At 38.1% G+C, this 27,318-nt stretch overlaps 1 protein-coding gene and 2 long non-coding RNA genes across 10 annotated transcripts in view; 1 reads left to right on the top strand and 2 right to left on the bottom strand.

The window, feature by feature from the left end:
* The window catches only part of LOC144088932 (uncharacterized), a 270,343-nt gene that overhangs the window by 18,314 nt on the left and 224,711 nt on the right, over positions 1 to 27,318 (bottom strand). The window lies entirely within an intron of this gene.
* Positions 1 to 27,318, top strand: part of caskin1 (CASK interacting protein 1) — a 52,742-nt gene that overhangs the window by 2,337 nt on the left and 23,087 nt on the right. For all 7 annotated transcript variants that reach the window (XM_077618019.1, XM_077618017.1, XM_077618018.1 and 4 more), the window contains exons 2-10: positions 19,978 to 20,029; positions 21,659 to 21,756; positions 21,976 to 22,121; positions 22,816 to 22,911; positions 23,045 to 23,175; positions 24,180 to 24,288; positions 24,851 to 24,959; positions 25,100 to 25,194; positions 25,503 to 25,620. In XM_077618019.1, the coding sequence (XP_077474145.1) occupies positions 19,978 to 20,029; positions 21,659 to 21,756; positions 21,976 to 22,121; positions 22,816 to 22,911; positions 23,045 to 23,175; positions 24,180 to 24,288; positions 24,851 to 24,959; positions 25,100 to 25,194; positions 25,503 to 25,620 (954 nt within the window). The remainder of the gene's footprint in view (positions 1 to 19,977; positions 20,030 to 21,658; positions 21,757 to 21,975; positions 22,122 to 22,815; positions 22,912 to 23,044; positions 23,176 to 24,179; positions 24,289 to 24,850; positions 24,960 to 25,099; positions 25,195 to 25,502; positions 25,621 to 27,318) is intronic.
* LOC144087907 (uncharacterized) overlaps positions 2,023 to 27,318 on the bottom strand; it is a 44,132-nt gene continuing 18,836 nt past the window's right edge. Inside the window, exons 2-4 of the long non-coding RNA XR_013304785.1 lie at positions 21,617 to 21,732; positions 10,152 to 10,274; positions 2,023 to 2,400 (exon numbers count right to left, since the gene is read on the bottom strand). This is a non-coding gene — a long non-coding RNA (uncharacterized LOC144087907). The remainder of the gene's footprint in view (positions 2,401 to 10,151; positions 10,275 to 21,616; positions 21,733 to 27,318) is intronic.

The raw sequence follows: 27,318 nt of genomic DNA on the forward strand, positions 1-27,318 counted from the left end.
ATTACAGCCTTCATTTGACTTGATTTCGAAGATGTTGAAATGGCAGCAACAGAAAACTATTATTTATTTCCTCGAGACGCCTGATGGTGCAGTGGTTCGCTTGCCTGACTTCGGTGCGGACAGGTGCAGCCTTGATTCCTGCTGGTGGCGGTATGATTGTGAGTGTGTTTGTCTTTCTGTTGGCGACCAGTCTAGGGTATAGTCTGTCTTTCAGTTGAATTCATCAACTGTACCACTTTGCTTTAATGGAGTAGAAAGTACATGTTCAGATTCCCTCCGAAGTACAAGATGTCTTCGGATAACGCAAAAAAATGTCATGACCAATGGAAACAATAGCAGTGATTTGAGCAGCATATCATAGATATATCACTTATTTCTAGGATGATGCCTATCAATCCCCTCAGGGACTCACACTGTCAGAATTCAGGATTTTAAGGACGAATTTACTGTAAGTGATGCAAAAAGTCTTAATTTCTTTGACATTTCAGTTTGTTGTGTCAACATTATTCCTGAACAAAATATAGCCAGAGGAATATTCACACTGAGTCACTCATTCTTACCAAACAGAAGATGTTTTTCATTATTCTGGCTAATTGGGCTTTTGCATAATAGATGTAGTAAGCTCTCAGAGAGCTGTGTGAGTGGGGAACCACATTCTTAGACTTCATAGACGATAACCCAGCTTCTGGTGGTAAACCATCTTCTGATGTTATCTTCAGTGTCCAGTCTGCCTAGCGTCACTAAGTTCACTGTGAACAGAGGCTATAACTCTGCAGTTTACAAAAAAATGTCACGTAGACTGATGTGTCTCTAAGGTACCAACCAGATTGATTGAGGACTGCTGTCTTGAAGGCTAGTCTAACAGATAAACATTGCTAAACAGCTAAATATTATGCCATTTGATAGTAAAGTTGCTTGTATGGTTAATATTTTTTTTAATTAGGCACTTGAGAACGTATAGTAGTCTTTACCTGCCCTCATAGTTCCAAATTTATCAACTCCTCTGCGCTTTTGTTCTCCTTGAACTTGCTTGCTAGTGACCCATTAAACTAGGATGTTATTTTTGGTACTGTACAGATGAGTAAGTGTTTGCAAAAGTGACAGAGAAGCTTGAACAATGTGCACAGTAGTTGGGTAATGGAAGAACAGAGTGAGGGCAAGGATGCTGTTTAGCTATGCCATCTGTTACATCAGCTTGTTCCCCCTTCATCCATTTAACATTTTCCTTGCCAGTCAATCCATCCCTTCTCTCTTATTTAGACGTTAACACATGTATATCGCTCATCATTGTTTAATTTTTTTCTTTTGTGTGGTTGCTCTTGCCACTCTTCATTTTCATCAACGCAAATTTATAAACCTCCTCTACGGTTCTTTTCCCCATGTGTTGTGTAATACAATCATGAGCAGCAGAAGGAGTGACTGATGGTGTTTTGGATCTTAAGGCAAGGAGCTCAGTCGTCCCCTACCCCCAACATTTCAATATTCAAAAAGATATATTCAAACCATACAGCTACATGGCTTTTAATATATGTTGCTTTAGCTTAATATCATACCAAAACAATTATTGGACAGCCTTTACATAAGTCAAAAGGGAAATATATTGATTTACTATTGCCTCAATTTCATTGGTTAGAAGAGAATCACACTGCTACAGAAAAATAGTGTGAATAAATTTCCCTTGTGTGTTTTAAAGTTTTAAAGTTGGTTAGTTGGATCCTGTTGGGTCAATTCTGAATGTGCATTCCAGCATCTCGACTCAAAATGATGATTTCCTAATTGAAGTAAAATTAAAATTATTATATTACCTATATTTCTAGATAAATGAGACAGTGTCCACCATCTTCTATTAAACCACATAACAACATGTTGAATATAATGATTAATAACAACAACAAAAAATTGTAAGACTTGGCGTCCCCTTATGTGGACAATCCATTTTGGATCATGTAAGCTACACTTGTGTTCTAAATGACACATGATGTGAAGTGCACAAATGTTCATGCGAGATTTGTATGCATTTATTTCTAGTGATGACGAAAATTCAGTCATTTGCCCTCCCTATTAAGGGTTAATACATTGCCGAGGCATCTGATCTGGAATTGGTATCTGCAGATACTGAAAACCAGCTGACTCCAATTTGGATTCAGAACGCATAAATACTGTATCTGGAGTTTTTCGCACTAATGTTAAAGGATAAAGTGTGGATACATACTACATGCTTCCCACAAAGCTGCAATTCTATCGTATTTCTCTCCCCAAGGCGACCAGCAGCCGCCAGAGCACAGTTAACACTGCTCTGACTCTGGCTGACAGCATGTGAATCCTTCCACTCTGCCTGCGTGCTGCTTTGTGAATGTGCAGTGGTGTGGATAAAATCATCTGCTCCCCTCCTTTGCCAGCCTTGCATATCAACACACAAAGATGGGTGAGAGAAAATGAAAAGACATGCTATCAAGAGGTTTGATGTGCATTAGCCTCACTCCTTTTCTATCACTTTGCACTTAAGAAACGAACAAAGGAAGAATCCTAATCATTTCCCCCCGTGCGCAGATCAGTCTTAGGCCACTAGGCACACGTTCAAGGGAAGAAAGCGCCATTAAGGCTGCCATCGACGCCGATAGATAGACGTCCAACCAATTTCTCGAGGAAGCTGGCAGCGAATGAGCATGCATTCATTTGCTGCCAGGCCTCCCAGCTCAAATGGCTTGGACGTCTACTAGTGCTAAACTAAAAATTCACAACGGAAGGATGGAAGGAAGATGGAAGAGCCACATTATTAGACCCCTATCACCATCAATGGCAACCAATTGAGCCGTGCACTACCAGTGAAACCGACAATCGACAAACCCTGACCTCACGTCAAGGCCACAACCTCATGTGGCGCAAAGGGCAGGCTGATGATGGCTCTCCCGATGGTGCCAGGTGTGTGTGTGTGTGCACGCGTATGTGTGTACACCACATAAGTGGCCTAAGTTGGAGCAAATGGCTGGCTGCCTGTCACAGCCATAGTTAGACTATCTAGTACACACATGTGCACACATACACATGGACCTAAGACATATTCACCACAGAACATAGATACCCCTACGCAGCACTCAGCCACCTATTTCCACCACAAACCAGACTTGTGTTTCTCTCTTTTTTTTCCACAAACAACCACTCAACACCCCAGCACAGCTGTCCTGTGAGCAACATGTTTAATGCTTGATGACAAACAGGTCTGTGTTAACGTCACATTGGCGTTAAACATGCTTGTTTGTTGGTCTCCGAGACTCTCAACTATATGCTGTCATTATAAACTAACTGCCTTTGCCCTGTTTGTTTGTTAATGGTTTTCCTTACCGGAAAGTCATTTGTACTTAGACCTATGAATGGGTGTAATGGGAACAAGAGGAGTACCTTATTCAAAGTTCAAGCCCCATAAGGTCAAAATATTGGTATGGACAATGTCCATACAACATTTTAAAATAGATAGTGATACAATTTTTATATCGATATATGACTCAGACCTACTATTTTCAATGTTATCTCCCGTTTATCGAATAATAAGAAAGGAGCTGTGTGTTCAGATGGGACCATCTCCATCTCGCATATGAGTCTAATGAGGATAAATAGAATAGAAAATGGATGGATGGACAAAGACCTTATGTTGCAAGCAAAACTATAGAGATATTATTCTATTTAACTGCTTCTATTGTATATTCTAATTTTCTTATTGTTTTCTCTGATCTGATCTGTTGGATACTGACCGTTCTAATAAAATAATTAAATAAGTCATTTGATGCTAGTTGAACTAAAATTTCATGCAATTTGTGCATATCATATCTGGTGGTGGTGCGTTCTATTCTTTTTTTTCATTTTCCGATTTGCTAAAATATAAATATGATTTTTAAAAGTAGATTCAAATGAGAAAATCTGACCTTTAGCTGAGAAAAAATGGGTCTTTCAGTTTTAGGCAGAATCACTCGGCAAAATGCAGGTTCACATTGGTGTTAATTTTGAATTTAGGCTTACTGTTTGTGACTCTTTGTTATCCTGCTTCTAAATTGTGTAGCTCAGGGCAGTACATCCTCATACAAGAGGAAGGAAGTCAGGATCAGTATGACTCGTCTTTAGGATACACGTTTGTAAATGTAGACTCATATACTGTATTGCAAAGTACGTCTGGGATGCACTGCTGAAGCAGATGTTGCGCACCAAATAGTATGTATTGAAATAAATAGACTTGAATTAACCTGTCATACAAAAAATGTGAATGTGTAGCATGCATGAATAAAGTACTGTATGTGAATTGATACTTGATTTCAAATGCCATGTTTCCAGTACACCGTCAATTTTTTTTTTTTCTCCCAGTGGATTATTTTTTCACACACTGCTGTGCCATTTTCTTTTATTGGTGTTTCTCTTGAGGGACGTTTACCCTCACAAAGATGTGTACTGTTAAGAGCTGCTTTTTGTTTTTTTTAGAGCCTTTTGATCACTCATATGCATGTGAATATTATTACGTTGACATTTTTTTAACCTGGTTTACCCATAATTATTCAACAGCAAGATCCAGGTTTAATATTATCCTCAGGAGTTGGACACATAGTTCAGAGTATAAATTCTTAACTCAATGGCTGCCATTGATAGCGACAGCTGTGCAATTATTTAAACCAGAAGGTCATACAGCGAATGAACGAGTGAATGTCTATTTATGATTAACTCGTTTAAATTCATAGCAAAAGAGCCAGACAATTAAACATCTATCATCACCAATTGCACTGAAAAAGTTGAATTCATATTGTTGCCGTCTGCTAAAATCTCTTTCACATGAGATCTGAGTCCTTTTCATTTAGTCAGTCCAACAATGATAAACGAAGTATTTGAAGTATTTAGTACAGGAATTAAACCAATCGGTAATGCCCCCACATTTCCCTAAATCATAAACAATTCATCCTAACTTGTCTGTGGGTGTGGGGATGCCTCGCATGTTGATTTGGATAAAGATATGTGGATCAGATCATTTTCCAGGAAAATTGTGCTCTTACTAAATACTGTATGTGTTGACTACTGCTTTGAGATTTTCAGTGAACTTGTGATGATTACACCATCTGTATGTAATCCTCAAAACAGCTGGAAGAACTTGGCAATATTGCTGTGGAAGCCTTTAGCCTCCTTTAGTAGAAAAATGGATAGAAAATGATGAAAAACAGACATTATTATTCAGTGAGAGTTTTGCCTTAGGCATTTTTGAGCATCACCATTCTGTCTCTCAGAACTAAAACCTCTCTGTCTGCTTGGACAGCAATGGTCTCATGCTAGAACATGTGACTCACTAGCTTTACCCCTCATTACACTGGTGTGACGTTTTCATTGTGCCGCCTTTATAGTATTTTTTGTCATTCATTCATTTATTTTCCGTACCATTTATCCTCACAAGGTTCATGGGGTTCTGGAGCCTATCCTAGATAACTGTGGGCAGTAGGTGGAGGCCCTGAACTGGTTGGTAAAATGAGATGAATAACCACTCACACTTGTACCTTGGGAGAATTTAGAGTGTTCAACCAGCCTACCGCGCATGTTTTTGGGATTACATAATTACATTTTTAAATGTGGGGTATAACTCATTTTTGCTTAAGTCGTCCAGAATATAAAGTTTCAGTCATCTTGCGTAAAAAAAATCTCATTTGTTATGAACAATGCTTAACCTTGTCAGGGCAGCAGGGTGCTGGAGCATATCTCAGCTGACTTTGGATGAAAGGCTGTACCTGGTGAGAACTTGTAGAGTAATTGCCTTCTGAGGAAGGAACTTGATGACACACTAGTTCAGACACATTATGAACTATTATTGATAGAACCCATTGGCAGGCTGGTAATTTTATTGTTTTTTATCATTAACATCTACTCAACCATGAAAATACAAAAGGTTCAAGGTTCAATTAATTTAGATTTTGTGTTTTAAGTCATTTAGTCGGACAACAAACTCACAGTTCGCTTCAAATATTACTATATAATAGATAATCTTATGGCTTTCATTCTGTCTGTTTTTGTTATCCAGATGAACTCGACCAATCATGTAAATCTGTTTTTTTTTATCCCCAGAAGAGAGAATGTTTTCTGTGACTACTTCGCTTTACTGCATAAATATAACTTACTGTCCAGACAGAATGTGTATGTGTGTGTGTACGTGTGCACAAATTGGTAAAGGTTCTTTGAGGATTTCATGGTTGGTACTTAAAGCTGACATTTAGCAAGATAACAGAGCTTTAGCTCGTTGCAAGTGTGTACAGTATATTGCATATGTGGTGCCAACAGCCGCCTCCTTCCTTTGATCACTGCAGTAGGTGTGTGTTATTTAAGCCACATTGTCGTTTGAAGCCTGTCAGCCAATGCAGATGAAGAACGGCTTTTCCTGAACCAATGTGCACTGTTGTTTATATTCTGCCTGATGGGCAATTTGTGTACAGCTGTGCAACACATGCAGAACATGTAATTTTGTTCAGATTGTTTGTGCACGCTGAGGTGCTTATGTTACGTGTTGATGGCAAGTCCTCCACATTTTTTTCCTGTTACCTTTCCTGCCACTCCTGCTCCTTTTTTTCTGAATTCTATTTTCGGGTTTGCTCTCAAAATATCAAATGGTGTTAATTTACTCGGTTGCACTGAGTAGCAGGTGTTGTGTAAAGGTTTCTATTGGGATTGTAGGATTTTGGAGAAAAACAGCAAGTACCTTTGAAAGGCTAGAATGGGTGGAACTGATTACAGGAAACATACACTGGGTGTCATTGATGAAGTTTAAAGTAGACCTCTTTATAATGCTTGGGAATAATAACTCAATGCTCAAGAACACTTCATTGCTCGCTCGTAAAACCACACGAGCAGAATTTTGTGCATGCACAACACTTTTGACGATCCCAGGTGGACTGACAATTTAAAATGAGTGTGCCTAATACAACGTTTCAATTATTTAAAGGATATTTGGGGTTTGCATGTTGTCTCTGGGCTTGCGTTGGTTTTCTCCAGGTACTCCGGTTTCCTCCAAAATCCCGAAACATACAGGGTAGACTGGTCGGACACTCTAAATTGCCCCCTCGGTCTGAGCGGGTTCCAAATGAGAGCCATATGCACCCATCAAAATCGACATGTCTGGCCCGCGAGCCATAGGTTCCCAAACTCTGCTTTCGTGTGTGTTTCAGTATGAGATTACAGATAATCTGACATTGCGGATTAGAGCATCAGATCTACCAGTCCACTAGGGTTAGTCTCATACAATACATACTAAGAATTAAAAAATTATCTTTGTCTTGTGTTAGTATCTAGCCTTCAAGTTTTCTTGTCATTTTCATTTTCTCTGTCTTTAACACCCCATCCTTACAGTACTTGACCCCATTTCATGTTATCTAACTTGTTGCTATCCTTTTTTCCATCTCATTCGCGAGCCCTTCTCTTCATCCTCGCATCTTGATCCCTTCGCACATTGCTTCCATCCTCTCCTCTCCCCTGCGTTGAAATTATTCACCCCCTCTGGTTTGACTCATGATTATTATATTATTATGTCATGAATAATTATGGTCTTGAATTCAAAGAATATCTTGTGAGTTATACAGAAGCTTGTAATTTATTCATTCATTTTCTGAACCGCTTATGCTCGCAAGGGTCACAGGGGGTGCTGGAGCCCATGCAAACTATCCCAGATACACCTGTAACATTTGGGGCGCTTGATCAGGTCATCTTAGTCAGATGTGTTTTATAGTTTGAACATTTCCAGAAGTGAGGTTCTCTTCAGGAAAAAAAATAATCATAATTTAACGAGTTGTTTACCCAACAATGAAGGGAAAAGCCACAAATTTCTCTAAACCTTCATATTGTTTAAACAGAGATGATGATTTGTTGAAATCTTGATAACACGCCCACCCACATCTCTGTCTAAATGCTTGAAAATGCAAAAATTAGTTTGGTGGTTTTCCAGGTTTGGCAGATCATAAAGACTGTCTCCTGCTCAAGACCATAGACCTCGCCCAGTTCAATAAAAGCAGCCCAAATTCCACCTCTTGTTCAAGATGACATATTTTCTCAAAGGGAGCCCAAATTTTATCAATGCATCCAATGTATTTCCCTCCTGCCCCGAGAATCCGCTAAATCTGGAAACACTGACTGTCTCCAACAATACAGGATAATTTTTGGTGGTGCTGCCACCTACATACTGGCCATTCATATATAAACCATACAAACCATACTAGACTCTAAAGTGCAGGCCACCACATTATTTACACCAAAAGACATATAGGTCATTACCCTGTCAAAAAGCCATAAATAAGCCTCAGGGTTCAAAGTAAAGGAAAAAAGTAGCCGTTTACAGTCCAAAAATTACGATATTTGTTATCGGAACGAATTTATAAACGTAAAGCTATTGTACGCCTAATATTTAAATTTTACATTTTGGTCTACCTTAACACTATTTTCTAAAAGTAGCAAAATGTCTGGTGTGAATTGCTGAATTCAATCTGTTACACAGAATTAAACCATAAAACGGCTCAATGCAGGGCTGGATTTCGATCAAGAAAGATGGTTTAGACAGTAGCTACAGATTAAGTACAATCAGGCTGTTGTTCTCAATGTAACTCTACCACACACACATACTTACACACACACCTCTTCTGAGTAACAGCCCAAAGCTTTCCACTGCTTAGGGTGTGTGAATAGGCAACATACAAAGGGGCTTTTAGCAGGTTGACAAATCAGAGTGAGCAAAAGAAAGTTGGGTGCTTGCTTAGCTTCAGGGACTTCAGTGTGTTATTTTAAATCAACTTAAGCACAGTAAAAGACCACTTCCCTTTAAATTGAATTGAGAATGTGTTTCCGTGGAACTATAATTTGAGAGTTATACATGAATGAACAATGGTGAGAATTCAGGAATGTAAAAAAGGTAGTTAATTATATTAGTCACTTTAAAAGCCAAACTCCCTCAACCAATCCATCATTGCACGGTCCTAACAACATTTTTAAGTAAGAGTTTGACCACCATTTTGCTGTCACAGAGATTTATAAATACCACTTTTGTTTCAACGTTCTTCATAGTAATGAGCATGAACTGATTAAGATTTTATTGCATTTGTGGTGTCTAAAAAAATCCATTGAATCATTTGAACAGGGTCCAGCAACCCAATGACTCTTGTGAGAATAAGGCGTACGGAAATTTGATCAATTAATAAATGTGTGCCCATTGAAAACAAGGTGAAAATGTTGACAACAATTTCCAAAGCATGTTAAACTCTAACCTCACGTTTCCCTCCACTGATTAACGTGGAAGCTATGGCGTGAGACTTATGTCACAATTCCATGTATTTAATTGGAAATGCAACTTATGTAAAATATAAAGCTAGCACAAAAACCTGTTTAGGGTGCATAAGTATGTATTTTGTATGTTATTTATTTTCTATATTGTAGCGTATCTGTAATTTTGTTTATTTCAGATTTTGATGATCACATTCTACACTTTTTTAGCCACTGTTGTAACACAGACTTTCTTTGCAACTAAGAAATCAAGACCTAATTTAGTACTATTGCACAACACTGCTCTATGTTTTGCACTAATTCTTGTGTCCTATTGACCTCTTTTGGTACATTTGTTGGCAGAGTAAAATCACATAAAAATAGCATTAGGATTACTTTCATACTGTCACATTCTGCTGCTGGCCTGGTTCTATTTTGCATTATGGAGCCTAAGGGTGTGGCGGTAGGTTGTTTTTTATTTAGTTGTTGCTGTACTTGTTCTGATCCTTTTCCTTGTATATGTATTGAGCAGCTTTTTTCTTTGTACTCGTATCCTCCCCTTGTGGCACTTTGCTCACTGTCTTAGCTACCCCATTTTTTTTAGATCATTGTTGACGTTTTGACATGGACTTTTTGTTACTTCCTTTTTCTATTTGCGTGTGTTTTTGAGTTTGATAAATCTTGTAACACACTTTCTTGTTTCGAGTCAACTGCTTCAGGGACCAACCATACTTCTGTCTCTGCAGCTCGTAACACATACTCAATGAATCACCCACTTATGTTCTAGGATGTTTAGGAAACCTCATTGTAACACAGAGTACTTACTGGATAATTGAACTACTAAACGATCTGATACTACTCGAGGATTTCATCTGAATATTTTTCATAAGACTCACATGTTCACGTGCTGGGCAGGCAGCCTGGTTTATGAGCTATATCTGGAGTCAGATGTGAGCGTCCCTCTGCTGGATTCAACTCTCTGACACTTCAGGGACCGTTGATGTCATTGTCACGTGTACCTGAATGTGCAGGGGAAAAAAATGCCTCTCAGTTCCGATGGATTGGATATCAATCACCGTCAAATGCATCAATTGAGTTTACAAAAATGGAAATGTGACACAGTGATCATCAAAAGCGACAATTATTTTCTTCTGATTGGCATGTCAACACAGTTAATTGTTCACCCAAACAAAAGCAGCGCTAAATAGCCTCTAGACCAAAATGCCATGAGAAATTAGTGTTATCACAGCTGGTAAGGTACAGCTGAGAAATGCTGTGTGATCCCTAACATTATTTTTGTGTGAAGAAAAAGCCAAAAGAGGGTGAACAGAGCCACTATAAGAGAAGAAAATAAATGGAAGTTTACTGGCCGGCAGGGATGAAATAAGAGGATGATGGGGAAAAAAAGCATTGAAATGAGAGTGAGGATAGGAAACAAAGTCAAAGTAGAGCAGCGGGAATATGGAGGAAAAGAGTAGCAAGTGACAGGAGAGTGTCTTGAGAAAAGGAGAAAAGGGACGAAAAATGTAGAAGCAGATACATCTTGAAATGGATTGACCCTGAAGAAAAAGGTGCTTGGTGGTTCTGTGAGCTGGGGATAATCACGATGAGTCATGCCCAGGGACAGAGTGAGCCACTGGAGAAAAACATTACTGACAGTCCCAGGCATCAAAAGGCCTTCTGGAGCTTCTCATAATCTGTTTGGAGTCACTCGGGAGACAAAGGCCCTACAGACAGTTCAATGGTCAATGTAGAGCTAGTGCATTGCACTGTGCACTGCTCATAAACTATGACTCCACAGCACGGGTAGGGAATCTATGACTCGGGAGCCATATGTGGCTCTTTTGATGGGTGCAGATGGCTCTCCGCTAACCTGTGAGGTAAAATATGGAAACCACTGGTGAGAGAACACAGTCCTGTACGCACCAATAGGAGTGTCACTACCTCTAGCGCTGCTTTTTTTTCATTAGACTCTTCTGCATCCTTGAGAGCCGTACTCCGATTTTAAAAGTAAAATTGGATGAAAATATGTGCATTTTTAGTCATTCCACCACATAAAGTACAAAAGGTCTCCGAATTATTTTAATAACATTATTACGCTGTTGCTAATCAATGAGTATGCATAACATTTGAAAATATGAATTGTTTATGGTTCGCTCTGTTAAAAAGGTTCCCCACCCCTGTTTTACAGTCTGTGTGCACGTGTGTGTTATGATGATGTAATTGTTCAGCAGTAATCACAGGCTTCTTCTGAGTTCTGCCCACTTAAGCCTATTGTCACACTGACCATAATAAATGTTAACTACCCTGTAAAGATGAAAAAATAATGTTACATGAGGAAATTAAAAAAATAAGGAGCTTTGCATAAATGTTTGTGTAAAAGAATAACATTTATATTTTTAAATGGCTTCCGATATATCCACATGTTCTTTTCGTATCATGCTTGCACTGCTCTGGGTCACAGGTAAACTCCATTTACACAGTTATTGAGCAAAGTCTATTTATATCACAGTCAAAATTCTGGTGAGAGAACCACTACAGCAGCAATAATTCCGGCGGCGAAAACAATTGACAACAATTTATTTTAAAATTTCATATCATACATTCTCTTATGTCTTTATTCTACTTTACTCGAATGACTTTTGGGAGCTTTTAGAACTTTCCCACTGACACTGGCACAGTCTGGACTGCATCAGAGAGCTTAATCTGACCATAATGAGATCCACTCATGCCAATTAATATCATCTTAGCTGTGTTCGACAGCAACAGATTTTGTTGGTTTTATTAGGAAATATTTACTGAACAGTAAACGTAGTTATAATTCATCTTGATACCGAAATGTCAAAGTTCAAATAGCCATTTTGGCAAGTACAGTACACCGCTGTGAAGGCTTGCACAGCGTAGCATTTCAAATATCAAGTATAAAATAAATATTCTCCCCCTTGGCATCTATCATATACGTGATCCATTAAAGCAAGGGTGTCAAACTTGGGTTTGTTCGCGGGCCGCGTTAACGTCAACTCGATTTCATGTGGGCCGGACCATTTTAGATATAATATTTAGATTTTTTTTATAAATAGATTAAAATAACTGGATTAAAAGCCCTGAATATTCAGTTTTTTTATAGATCTAAAACAATGTTTATTTTAGCTTTTTTAAAATATTTTTCGATTTTACAAACTGATTTTTGAACTAAAAACTGAAAAAAATGATTAAAAAATACAATTATTGATTTAAAAGGGGGAAAATCAGGAAATGTAATATACATCTATATTCTTCATTTTAATTTGAGCCTAAAACAGAAAGTAGGCTCCCATGATTTACTTTCCTGGGCCACACAAAATGATGCGGCGGGCCAGATTTGGCCCCCAGGCCGCCAGTTTGACACGTGCATTAGAGCAAAATAAATCAGAATCGCACATTTGTCAAAATGGAAGTTTTGCCATAATCAAAAATATATAGTCTGAGTTTTCCCAAAACATCAAGAATGATTGATTAATGGCCAAACCTGAACCATCATTGTTTCCGCTGATGAACACAAAGGAACGAATCGCTCTTTCGAACAGTTTTACATAGCAAAACATTTTGTGCGACTTTTTACTGGCAGTGTTAATGGGTTACACATCTACTGTAGTTGCTCCCAAAAGTGCACAAGTGTTGTCTTACGGGTGTTTAGCAACAGAATCGGTCCCTTCTCTCAGGGTTAACCAAAGGGTCTTATTTTGATCTGTTGTTCTTGTTTTTTAAGGTCATGTCACTGGTGGCATTATGGATGATAGATACTAAGCTGCATAGACAGTAACAATGCAGTAGGGTGTCTTACAGTATCTCATCCAGAATTGTCCCATATTCAGACACAGTTACATTATTGGAACATCAGCAATTTGTGTTGAACAAATCTAATTTCTCAAACTGTTGAACTAATGCTCGATGTCATTGTAATGAAATTATAGCATGCCCATAGGAAATAAATAAGGGCAGGTAAAAAAAGGCAATGGAATGAAGTAGTATTTGCTGTACACGAAGAGATACACATTTTAATCCACATAAAGGTGGACCGAAAAGCAGCATGGGCAAATGCTTACTGGCTCTGAACAATGCGTGTGGCATTCAAATCGGTGTGTTCATATACATAATCTGTGTGTAATGTTTCTTGGACAAATGTTAGCCACCAGCAAGATAACCTTGACAGCGGGTGAGAAAGCTGTTGCTAGGTAACTATGGACTGCCAACTCTTGGAACTATAGTACTCTATGTCCAGGGTATTAGGTAATGACGTTCAAATATGTAAAACAAAAAAACTGACAAAGTAAAATCATGAAATCTAAAATCTATAAATTAAGCATGGGCAATAAATCAATTTTATTAAGTAATTCAAGTACTTTTATTGTAGATGATTATTCATTCGTTCATTTTCTGAACCACTCTATCCTCACTCGGGTCATGGGGGGGTGCTGGAGCCTATCCCAGCTGACTTACATTTTTTTTTAATACTTATAGGTACTTTTTTTTAGAATTGTTGAGTACAACGATGACATCAGTATAATATTAATTTAAAAAAAATGTTTCCTGTCACTGACATTGATAGATGTCCAATTCATTTAGACTGGGAGGATTTACTCGTGTTAATTTGATGGTTTTAGACAGGCAATTCTTTTTTGTCAGTTTTGAGTCTTTTTCAATCAAAACACAATTTCTTGAGATTTGAGCTTGGCAAAACAGGATGGCCGCTCTGATGAGTTTGGATAATGGATAACCACATTTGCTCAGCTGCTCACATTCTCCCATAAACGTGACTTCAGAGGCAGGTAAACAGGAAGTTGGGTGATTAAATTAGAGTGAAGAGACAGCGGTATCAGGGGGGGAAAAGGGAGAGCAGAGGCGGAAGGTGGGTCAGGAAGAGCTCATTCCAAGCGATCAATGTAGATGAACAGTAATAACAACAAAATTGTTGTTTAACAATATGATATATCTGGCACAAATGTGCACCTACAGTAAATGCACTAACAACATATGGATGTTGTCATCATTGTCCATTAGTGTCGGTTTCGCTTTAGCAATGCACTTCTAGACAATTTCTAATCTATTTTAGCAGCAAGATGGAACACATCCTTAAATAAGAGAACATAAACGGTGAACCTTTTTGTTTTTAATATTACTAACTTGACTTTTTGTAGTAGTTGGCTCTTTTGTATACATCAGGGGTGTCAAACTCATTTTTTTGTCGCAGGCCACGTGGTAGTTTCAATTACATCCGGAGGGCCGTTATGTCTTCCAATTGGGCTGCCAAAATTAATCGATTAATAAATTGACAGCTTTCTCAATCGTGCTAATCGATAGATCATTTTTGGACATTCAAATTAGTACATTTTTTTTGCAATTATTGATTTAAAATGAGGAAACACAGGAAATAATCTACAATCTTCATTTGAATTTCATCATAAAACAGAAAGTTGGCACTCATCATGTACTTTCTCGGGCCACACAAAATGATGAGGTGGGCCAGATTTAGCCCACGGGCCGCCACTTTGACACTTGTGGTGTACATGTTACTTTTCCCAACAAATTGTGAAAGATTAGATTTAAATTAGATTTTAATTTCTTAATCTAGCCAGATTAAAATACCCAATTTCACAAAATTTTAAGGAAAGCATTATTGTAGTCACTGTCATATGAGCAGCCTTACTTCTGCTTTGCACTTTCAAGAGGCTGAGAATAAGTGCAATGTTAAGGAATCAAAGATGCGGAAGCAGGCAAAAACATTATGGTATTTTCCAGACAGAACCAGAAAGAGTGACTAGGGTGTGAGCAAGTTTGAAAGGATGTAAGGAGGAGGGAAATGAGAGCAAAAATGGGAGATTTTTCAGGTGTTGAAATGAGACAAAAGATGTTTGGCTGCATGTGGGAGTATGTTTCTCACTTGCATTCCCTCCTCCACTCTTGTTGGAGGTTTAGAAGCAGATGTCAGGCATATACTCATGCCAGAGAGTATGAAGCAGAGTACATAGTTACAATATGTTTATTTATAGCATGAATTTGGCTGACTGCAACTCTGACTTCCACCGGAACACTCTGATCGATAAAGATTTATGGGTTGACAATTTGTGTAGTACCCGACAGCATTTATCTATTGCATTTATCACTGCATATGTCTTTACATACTACACTTTGTTCAACAATGTTTTGTATGCAGGGGGTTTAAGTTCAATCGTTTTTAGCCTTAGTATCTGTATGTAGGGTTACTAATACATAAATTATATAAACTGAGAGGGCTGGCAGCGAATGAATATTTGTTTGTTCATCCCGGCTCAGAAAATGAATGAATGAATGAATTCATATATTGCCTTTACTCTGGATTTCTGCAATATGACAATGATCGAAAGGCTTGAAGCTTGAATGTTTGAGTGGAAATAAAGAGTATGTAAGCATTTTGGACAAGGAAATTTAGTGCTAACTAGCCTAACACAGCTCTTGCTTACTGGACCATCTGGTATGAAAATCTATATTTTAATCATTTTACTGATATTTGAAATAGGAATGCTGATCTTTTTGTCTGTGATTACAATTGCATTTTTGAACTAAAACACAGAAGAAATTGATTACAAAATTACAATTATTGATTTAAAAGGGGGAAAATCAGGAAATTTAATATACATCTATACTCTTCATTTTAATTTGAGCCTAAAACAGAAAGTCGGCACTCATGATTTACTTTCCCGGGCCACACAAAATGATGCGGCGGGCCAGATTTGGCCCCCGGGCCGCCACTTTGACACATGTGCCTTAGAGGCTCTGTTTAATGTACACAATTACTGCATTTACAAACACCAAACCAAATGGGTGAAAAGGAAAGGATATAGCGATAACCACTGATTGGTTGCTCCTGCTTCAGGGGCCAACAAAATAACAGCATTACAGACAAATAAGGTTTCCCTAGAGGAAGCGGATAAATCATTAAGGCTGATCATATGGAAATAAAAATGCCAACACGCTCACGCTATCATCACTATGTTCACAGCAGTATAGGGGTGTGTGCGTGGTTATGTGGGTGCGTGATTGTGAGTCTGCGGTTTGAGTGCAAACACACTTGTATGTGTAGGATGATAGAGAGGATGCTTGTTGCCTTAGCAACCCCCGACTAAGCAACCCTGGGCTCTGCAGTTGTGTGCGTCTGTGCATGAGTGTGTGTGTGTGTGTGTGTGTTAATGCTTATGTGAGATTGTAGAGCTGAGACCAGAGTTCGGCTGCAACATCAGGAAATCTGTATTTTCCTTGAGTTCTACTGCAGGTAAATTTTGCATATTTAGTGCGGACTGTGATAAACTGGCGACCAGTCAAGGGTGTACCTTGCATTTCGAAACGTGCGTTTAGATTGATGCTTGTTCAATCGACATAGCAATGTTGGGCTGGGCAGTATGACTTTAATATATTTGTTTTTCACCCAAAATTTAAGATATTTTCAGACTGTTAGTTTCCAAGTATAAGTGTAAGTGTCTTCACAAAGAAAGAAGCTATTCATCAAAGAATAATGTTCTGTTTAACTGGTTTCTTAACATCTTTTTGGGCAACAAAACAACAAACTTGAAAAATTATTATTCTTTTTTAATCACCACACAAAAGAAATGCTTCATAAAATTGATTAAGATGTATCAGGCAGACATACGCAGGTCATAAGATAATGCTAAATATACAAGTGCTGTAAATATATTTTTTCTCCTGCTTGGTAGCTTGACCTGGTTTCACTTGAACTTGGATTGAAACTGATCCCAAAATCCCTACTCAACACCATATCGGGCTGGTCTCACTACTATATTTAGCGGGACACCGACTCTCTGACTTTTTTCATCTAGCAACCATTTGAAAATTATTCTTTTAGCCCTGCTTTTGCATGCATCCTGGTCGATCTAAATCTGGTCTTTAAAGTGTTATATGTACATCATAACACAATTGCACCCATTTTAAAAACTCTTCTATGTGGGTGTAATTTAGTTCAATGTGGATGTAATGAAATATAACTTCATATTGAAATGTCATTATACTATGCTGATGAATTGTGTTTGCAATCAGTTGTCACTAAAAAGTATGAAGTTGATCTCATCAGATTCCGCATGTATCAAATAAAGTGAATCTTAAGCCTATAAATGAAATAATGTTCAAACATCTTCATAAACAACTCAATGACCTATTATGATTTAAAATTATGGAGATGCCTGTGCTTGTGTGTGAACAGAACATTGTGTATCTTATTGGAGTTTGTGTATATCATGCTCAGATGATATTGGCCAAGGACTCACTGTGTCCGACACTGTCGTTATATGATGTTTTGTACGCAGCCTCTTCCCTTGTTTGATGACATGAGTCATGTAGGGCAGTCCAGTCCTTTTATGGGGGCAGACTTGGACGGGGAGCAGTGCATGGAAAAGCAAATATTACCTGATACAAAAACAGGTGGGGAGGTGGATTTCACTCCCACCATTACTGTATTGATAGCAGATTAACGAATGAATGGTGCTAGGGTGTGTATGCATATGGCCTCTGTGAAATTAAATGAAATTAACTTTCAAGTTTGCAAACTTTGAGGGGGAAAAGGGAAAATAAAGGTGGCGTAATGATGAAGGAATAGTCGGAGGAGGGGAATCAGACTGATTATAGCTAACACAACAGGTCTACTTTTGGCTTTCCAGAGTGCAGCACACTATTTTCCATTCTCCTTGCCAGAGAGAGAGAGGACAAGGGCTGAAACTTGGAGGGAAAGGATGAAGTAAGGGGTTGTAGTTTTCAAGCAGCTATGAAAAGTGTGTAGAGTTATTAGAATGAGTGTGTAACCTTTGAACAAATCGGAAAATAGTGCTGCACACCACTTGAACAAATTGGAAAGTAATACTGTGCTAAAATGTTGAATTGAGCTTTTTTGCAATTGTGGAAAATAAGTCTTTCTATCTTGTAGTTTACAATATTTTGTATTAACTTCTACATTATCCTCATGTTGAGGTATATTGTATTATTTCTACAGACAATGGACATATGTTACCTTGATTAAATGTATCTCATATAGTTGGGACAGACTCTTATGATAATAGTATTCACACACTTAGCATCATTGTCCGATCTAGTTCTGTTGTCGACTCACATTTATGTATAACAGATCTTTATGGCTTAAGGAATCCGGTTGAACTCTTTCTGTGCCATTGAAGCTGATGGGCCTGTTGAAATTAGTTTTACACCAGGAGAAATCCAATCCATTTGAAACGGAAGGGATGACCACTCGTTCATTCGCTACCAACTCTTTCCGTTAAAATCGATTCAACGGTTATCATCGTCAATGGCAGCCAATGAGTTATCCCTTGATTCATTTCTCTACCACTTATCCTCATGAGGTCCTCCCACATCCCAGCCAAATATGTTTTTGGGATGTGGGAGGAAACCGCAGTACCCAGAGAAAATCCACGCAAGCTCAGGGAGAACACGCAAACTCCCACAGGAAAGTCCGGACCTGGGATCAAACCCTCGATCTCAGAACTTCGGGACCGATGTGCTAACCACTCCACCACCGGGCCGCCTCTATGAGTTAATATATTATAAAATGCTTTCTAATTCAATAGTTACCCTAAATCCCCTAATCGAAATGATGTTCTTGTCAACAGATGTTTTCCTGTTTCCAGTGATACACTGGTTGTCTAATCAGATTTTCTCTCACAGGGCTCATAGCTAGTTACCATGCCCTTCCAGATGAAAGGGTTGTAGGTGCTGGGTTGCTTAACAATTGCTAGATGCATTTTTATTTGTTAATACATTATTGCGTGGATGTTGCCATTAATAGTCCCCAAAGTAAAATAACCGCAGTGCAGTTTATGTTGCGGTTGTTTATTAGCTTGACTTCTGTGTGGGCAACATGGACTGCACAGCTCGCCGTGTGTGCGCACATGTAAAATGAATGAAAGATGCAAGATTAAAGGCAAATGCAGATGAATTAACAGTCATAATGCGACTCTGTCAGTAGCAGTGCACACACAACTCAAGTGTAGTGTTATTTAAATGTTGGGTTAAGTTTATTGGGCCAAAGAGCATTATAAAAATATAGGTCAGTTTGTAGATCATCACCAGTGCCAGTTTGGCAGTGGGGAAATGACCCACAGGTTTTTTGATATTATCATCTTGGGAAGTCATACCCGAGGAAATAACAGAGACTTATGACTAAGAAATTGAAGTATGGCCCACAAAAGTTCATAAAAGTTCATTTACCCATTCAATCAAGTTCACAATATTAACTTGAAAAAATGAGTTAAGAATACTCAAACTGACAAGTGCTTGGCAATAATATGAAACATCCAATCCAATCCTATCATGTGGCTTTCACCGTTCTGCTGTGAATTTAGATGAGTTTGAACTGGAAGGGCTGCAAGCATTCTGTCATTCGCTGTCAGCCCCCCAGTTCAAATAGATTCAACGTCTATCGCTATCAATGGCAGTTAGCAAAACGGAATAAATTGTATTATATCTGTGTAAGATCTTTAAGGTGCATGTATAATGAGAACGTTTATTACTTTTTTACACTGAGAATGTGACATTTAGCTTCCAAAAGAGAATCCCTTGAAATAAAGCATTATAACTTTTTGAACTTGTCTTGAAGTACACTTATGGTAAAAAAAAAAAACATTAATATCGTCAATTTACATGCATTAAATGCTACAAAGAGTAATTGATTTTTGTGATGTTTTCCAGAGTTACTTGGGTCAGCAAAGAAAGTGAATGTCAACTTCCAGGATACAGATGGGTGAGTTCCCTCATTTTCTTCTCCCCATATGTTAATATTTCCCTCCCCCACCCACAAACATACACATCTCTTATAATTGCTCTTGTTGCCACTCTTGCTTGTCAGGACTCATTCTAATATCAACTCTTTCTTCCCCTCCTCCCTAGATTTCCTCTGGGGACAGTCATGTAAAAGCTTTATTGTTAGAGTAGTTTTGTCTCTGTGGTTAGAGGATAAGCCTAAATCCCACTCAACTAAACTTCAAACTGCCATTTAATGTGCAATGTCTGCGTGACCGCGAGGGCTAATGCTCTACTATCATGATTTTATTGCCTCTATACAGCTGTCCGTATATTTCCATTGGGGAGGTTGCATTTGAGCAGATTGTGGGCTGGGATGAGGTAAAGATAGCAGTGATTTGGGCATTTCTGCATTTTTTGATTGAAGTATAGTTTTGGCATTTTTTGATATTACAGTTACATTTTTAGTTTATATGTGTAGTTTTTGATTACTCAAAATAGTCACAACCCCAATAAGGGCTAAAAGAATGAAGGAATGGGAGAAGGAGATGAATATCATGAAAGAAGGGTATAAATATTGCACGAAATGCTTTATTACCTGACTTCCTCTTTCCCTCATATGACTACTGAGAGGATAAAAGACAATTGCACAAACATCATGTTGTGTAATTTACCAAAGCATTGTGTAATTTATCCCTGCTCAACCCTGTTGGGGAAACTGAGGGTAGGTTGGGTTAAGGCACATGCTTTTTTGCTCACTGTTCAGTGGGCCGTCACACTTTCAGCAGTTGAATGGAGGGTGCATGGAAGGTCATTAGATGCCGATGTAGTGCTTTGATATTCACTGAATTTTCACAGCCAAATGGATAGTATTCATGCATACAACACAATTAGTGCCAACTGAACAATTCTCAGCACGTCAATAACATTTGATATGGTCTCAGCATTAGGGAACCTGATATATAATTATGGAGTTAGCATGTTCTTTGTTTTCATGTTATTTAGATGTCATCGCTGTGGTGAAAATGATACCTTGATTGATTTTTGAATTTTGATTACAGGGTTAGTTATAAAGTCAAAGCAATGTAAATTGTAATTGGGGTTTGTTCAAAATTTTGAGATGCAGGATAATATAGTTGTTCTACTTGTGTACTTGAATGCAGAAATAATAAAATAATTAACTGATTGGCTCCGACCGCAATTGAAATCCAATCCGTTCAATTTGTGAAGGCTTTCAGTGCTTAAAAATGTTCAATTCATCTTAAACTACAGGGACTGAGTGTGAATATTGTTAATGGCAGGCAATGAGGTCAACATGTGCCCTATTAAGGGAGTTAAACTTGTTTTGTGCATTCTCTGTCTTTGTTGGACTTGTCTCCTTAAATAACTATTAAAACAATTATCAATCAAATTTTTGGTGAAAAAATTGGAGATTCAATTTTAGCCCTTATCGCCCAGCACAAGGTATATTACAGTGTTGTCCCTGTATCTATTTCTGTCTAAACAAATGATCAAATGATTGGGCAATTTTTACACTGTCTTTAGACTTATGAAGGATCCATGACACAAAAAGTTGCAAATAACCCACCTAATGCTGAAGCTGCTGTGTATGCTTGCGTGTGTCCTCTAGATTTTCCCCTCTGCATCATGCTGCCCTCAACGGGAATCTGGAGCTCATCACTTTGTTGCTGGAGTCCCAAGCAGCTGTTGACATCAGAGACCAAAAAGGTAAGATGAAAACACTATATCCATCAAAACACAGAGATACACAGTTACTGTTTGGCAAGCATGCTCAAATGTTCTTTGCTCAAGAGTTACTTTTCACGGAGTCAACCTCCCGGGATCTACTTTTTTCCCCCCATGGCAATGCTTAGCAGTTATGTATGTTGATATACTTTCCATCCCTGCATGATTACTTTAGCATGACCATTTTTTGTGTGTGGACAGGCATGCGACCACTGCACTATGCAGCCTGGCAAGGGAAGGCCGAGCCCATGAAGATGCTCCTAAAATCTGGATCATCTGTTAATATCCAATCAGATGAAGGACAGATTCCTCTACACCACGCAGCGCAGCATGGACATTATGATGTGGTGAGTTGCATGTTCAAAATGGTGAATGTTCATTTGTCCCTCTCAGTCCAAATAGATTGGACATGTGGGTTATTTTCGAAGGACAGCTTAAAAAAAATTAGATACTCGTGAGAAAATTTAGCTGTTTCGGAAGTAACTGTTTAATTTGTACAGTTAAATTGTTATGCTTTATAGCGCCTCACCACGTGTGAGCTGTGAATGACATGTAATCTATGATTTGTAAGCATGCAGTCAAAATAAACAAAATAACTTTAAAAATGACATGACATTAAACTGACTGTAGTGAGCTGGAATAGGCTCCAAATCCCCCACAACCCTCATAAGCACAAGCGGCATGGAAAATGAATGAATGGTTAATTAAGAAATAGATGGGTAATTATAAATTATTGTTTACATTAAATTACATTTATACATCAGTTTTAAGCTTTTCTAAAAAGAATTATACCTCTCCAATGATGCTTATCGTAAAAGATTGCACCACAATGTTTTCCCAATTGTTTACTTTTTCTGGTCATAATACAGTTATAGAAGGGAAATGTTTTATCTTGAATCGAAGGTTGTAAGCAAGTCTTTTTTTGTAGAAAAAAAAATCGAATATAAATATCAAACTATCAAATTTTCATCTACTCAAGTCTTTTTTTAACGTTGGTGTGTGCACTATTCATACTATATTATAAATATGTATTGTTTCCAGTCTGAAATGCTGCTCCAGCACCAGTCCAACCCATGCATTGTGGATAACGCAGGCAAAACACCCCTCGACCTTGCCTGTGAGTTCGGCAGAGTTGGGGTATGGATCTATTTTTCTTTTTTTAAGCATCTCTGTCAATGAATAGCAGCTGGAGAAAATCAAATGTATTCAGGAAACCTGTTGTTTAACTTCATTGTGTGGGCATGCATGCATGTGTATCCTGTGTGTGCAGGTTGTCCAATTATTGCTGTCAAGTAACATGTGTGCTGCTCTACTGGAACCCAAGAAAGGAGATACCACTGATCCCAATGGGACATCTCCTCTACACTTAGCTGCCAAAAATGGACACATTGACATTATCAGGTACGCACACAAATACACGCACACGACTAGTACTTAAGTCCTACATGTGTTTTTTTTCCTCTGTCTCTGACCACCAACAGCCCAATACTTTTCTTTCTCCAGTTTACTTTTGTTAATTTAACATTGTTTAATGTTTGTTTTTGGTTTCCTATAAAATAAAAAATAGTCCTCCCAAAAATGTGAATACACTCCAGTGCAATTTGCCATTTCACCCCCTCTTATTGTGTATCTGTTGGCTGATGCGACTTAAAAATATGATAATCAATTTATTGCTAACGAGGGATGGACACAATGACGCAACACAGTACTGCATAATTCACTATGTAGTAAGAAAAGCGCATATAATGATTAAAAATCAATATACAAAACTGCTACAAGGGGAAAAATAGAGGTCATGCCAAATGCATGAACCACAAATACTTCATCTAAAACAGGGGTGTCAGACTGAGGTTGGTTCGCGGGCCGTTTTAACGTCAACTTGATTTGGCCCCCGGGCCGCCACTTTGACATTTGTGATCTAAAAGAATAGCAATGAATGAGTTCCAGCTAGTATTTCAATATAGATATTTCAACATAATTGTGGCTGCAGTAGCATTTTAAGTAATTGTCAGTCTCACATAATCAGTAAACCTTTTATAAATTGTTATGTATGTTTTTGGTTGTTTAATATACAACTTCAATTTAGAACTTCTCATCAACTGCTTAGCTGAGCAGTGGTCATAACAAGAATATAATAAAATACCATACAAAATGCTGAGCAGGTAGCAAAGTTGATCCTTTTAAATGTTCTGTTTAAACAAGCATCATAATACAGGAAATGCTAGCAGATTATAACGTATTCTTTTTTGGTTTTGGTCTTTTATTCTGTGCTATTCACCCAAAGGTTGCTCGGTATTGTTCATCGGTCTGCATTTGTGATGCCTGTCACTCTCTAATCGTCATATCCGCATGTTTTTCCTTGCTCTTCCCACTCCTGATGGGCTCAATCTCTTCTCCGTGGGCAGACTGTTGATCCAGTCGGGAATAGACATCAACCGACAGACTAAAGCGGGTACTGCCCTGCATGAGGCGGCCCTTTGCGGCAAGACAGATGCAGTGAGACTCCTGCTGGAAGTAAGAGGAACTTAATTGAACTCTTAGAACTTTTATCGGAGCCTGGAGCGCTTATCTTCATTAGGATCCTGTTTGAAATGTTAGATTTTTCAGCTACCTTTGATCAAGCAGTGGCTCACAACATCATTTTCACATGATAGATTCCACGGAATCCGGTTATAACTATGGTTTTCCCTTTTGCCGAAATGACCATCGTAGAGAAAGCGATTTACAACCTCAATTCCAACCAAGTTGGGCTGTTGTGTTAAAAGTGAATCAAAACAGACTTCAATCATAAGGAGAATGCTAATCATTTGACTTTTTACTGAGTTTTTTGAGACTGTAATCATCTTTGCTCATCTGAATCAAGTGTGATTTTGCTATCTGGTCTTTACCTATGTTGTTTAGTCATCAGAGTTAAGATCACAGCCCAGTGAGTCAAGGCGTGTTATGGTTTTGAATAGCCGCTTGTGTTTTTCTCCTGTAGAAGTGTAATTAAGTGATGCAGTAAAATTAAAATTGTGTTTCAAATACCACTAAGTGGCAATTGTTTTCATTGTTTTATTTTCCGTTCTGTGCCTAGAGCGGTATAAACGCTACAGTGCGTAACACTTACAGCCAGACAGCGCTGGACATCGTGTATCAGTTCACTGCGACCCAAGCAAGCAGAGAGATCAAACAGCTACTCCGGGGTAAGATGAATGGACTTTAGCTTTTTTTTTTTTCTGAAAGCAACAAAAGCTACGTGGTTTCAAAAAGAATATAATGTCAATATACTAATAATGGAGGTATTATTAAAGAATATAAAATATGTTTTTTTTCTGTTCAACAGATGCATCAGCTGCTCTTCAGGTTCGGGCGTTGAAAGATTATTGCAACAATTATGATTTAACCAGCCTTAACATCAAAGCAGGAGATGTCATTACGGTACAGTGCCCACACACAAACATACATGCTTTCCTTTTTTTCCACTTCCTCACTCCTTTTTGTACAATTGAAGAGTTGTCAATATTACACATCAAATCCATTTGAACTTAGAAGGTTGGCATCAAATAAGAATTCGTTCCTATGATGTCAGCCCTCCAATTTCAAATGCATGAGATGTTTATCCCGCTCTATGGCAGCCAATAAGTGAAGAATTCCAAATCTGCTACATTGGAAATAACTAACATACTTATACAATAAATGAAAAACGCAAAGAATATGTAAATTGTCTGTAAAAAATGATCTGGCAGGTACTAGAACAGCACCCCGATGGACGCTGGAAGGGCTGTATCCATGACAACCGAACAGGAAATGATAGAGTGGGCTACTTCCCTTCTACAATGGTGGAGGTCATCAGCAAAAGAACAGGTGTGAGCTTGTGGGGTTGTGTGTGGTTGTGTGTGTTGAAATTTTGTTATGACCAAAGGTAACAGGAGGAGTGAAACCAAGGACGAGGTTTAACTTCAAACATGATCAAGTAAATGCAAACAAATGACGATTTGACATCTCCCTCACACACACACATCCATCATGATGCCAAAACAGCTGGTTGTACTTACCAGAGGGAGAAAATATATCACAGCTGAGAAACAAAAAGTACTGCAAAAGAGCTTGCTCATTTCATTCACTGTTGATTACTGACACTTCTCTCACTCCAATTTCAAAAATTGAAAGAAAAGGAAAAATTGCTAACGTGGGCTGATTCAAAATGATGTTGACTTTACAGTTCTAGCATTATTATAAATATAGATGATTATAAACTATCATTACAAACTACAATTGACAATAATAGATGTGTAGGACGAGTTGTGAATGCCCATATTTCCGTGGATTGAACATATAGCACCATCACTGGTAACCAATTAGTTCAATGAATGCCTTCGAAGGTGTTAGAAAAATTCAGCTTTCTAAACTGAACTGTCAAGTGTCATCTGAAGCCAGAAAAATAGCAGTGTAAGACACAACAACATAGAATTAAATGTTGTAAATGGGGATGTAAATCCATTTCGTAGCAAACATCTGCCAACACTGTCAAGTGAAAGTATTACTTTTATAAATAGAGTGAAAGCACTAATCATTAAAAAGGATTTAAATATGCCACATGAGGTGTGTTGAAAACTACGCACAGAAATGCTACGACTTATCTGCAGTCAACCTTGGCTAGTTATGGTAAGTCATATTTATTATTGATTTGATTTTCAGGATCTCATATTGTTTTCTGCAATGTTTTTACTGCCAGATGTTTGCGGAGTTATTATTCTGATTATGTTTGCAGAGTTGAAGAGTTCAAATGGGGGTTCTTCCATGCCTTATCACATCTCTTGAAATGTACATATATAAAGAAACATTTAAAAAATTGGATATTAAGACAAGATTATTTAATGCAGCTTTATAGCCTACACCCAGGGATGAATCTGCTAAAGTTTCATGTATAAATTTCACTTAATTATATAAGAGGTAGGTTGACCAGGTGAGACATACAGTTGCACATTCTTGCTTAGATCCATCCCATCATTTCACTGCACAGACACAAGCTGGTGTCAGTTTTTTAAATGTGTAGTATTGATGTTTATCTGTCAAAATGGTAGTTCTGTTTGTCCAGTTTAGTCTTAACTTGTCTCAGTCCATATGGATGTGTGGCGGTCTTCTGGATTTTGGATGTCTCATACTTTGTCTGTGATGTCTTAGTGTTGCCCCTCATCATCATCATCCACACCTTTTGGTACCTTCTTGTGTACTGATCACTTCACACGACAGAATCTTGTTCAGTAATTGTGATGAAAACATTTGCTAAAGGAGTGTCACTGTTTTAAAAGAAGTCTTGCGCATTTGCTCATATTTTTATCCATTTTGTATTTATTTTTCCTTCTGTCTCCACACATTCCTAAACAGGTGTTAGGAATCATCTAGTAGAATGTGCAGTGTCTTAGTTTTCATCCTAGGGAGTCAAACCCAATTAGTTATTGCAAAATGATACTATTGGAAATTAGTTCAAGTTAAACAATAACAATGGAAGGTCATTTTCTCTCATTTTGTTTGAGTGACTGCCAATCAATCAGTTTACGT

The sequence above is a fragment of the Stigmatopora argus genome, chromosome 14 (genome assembly GCF_051989625.1).
Source record: "Stigmatopora argus isolate UIUO_Sarg chromosome 14, RoL_Sarg_1.0, whole genome shotgun sequence".
In the NCBI taxonomy this organism is placed as follows: domain Eukaryota; kingdom Metazoa; phylum Chordata; class Actinopteri; order Syngnathiformes; family Syngnathidae; genus Stigmatopora; species Stigmatopora argus.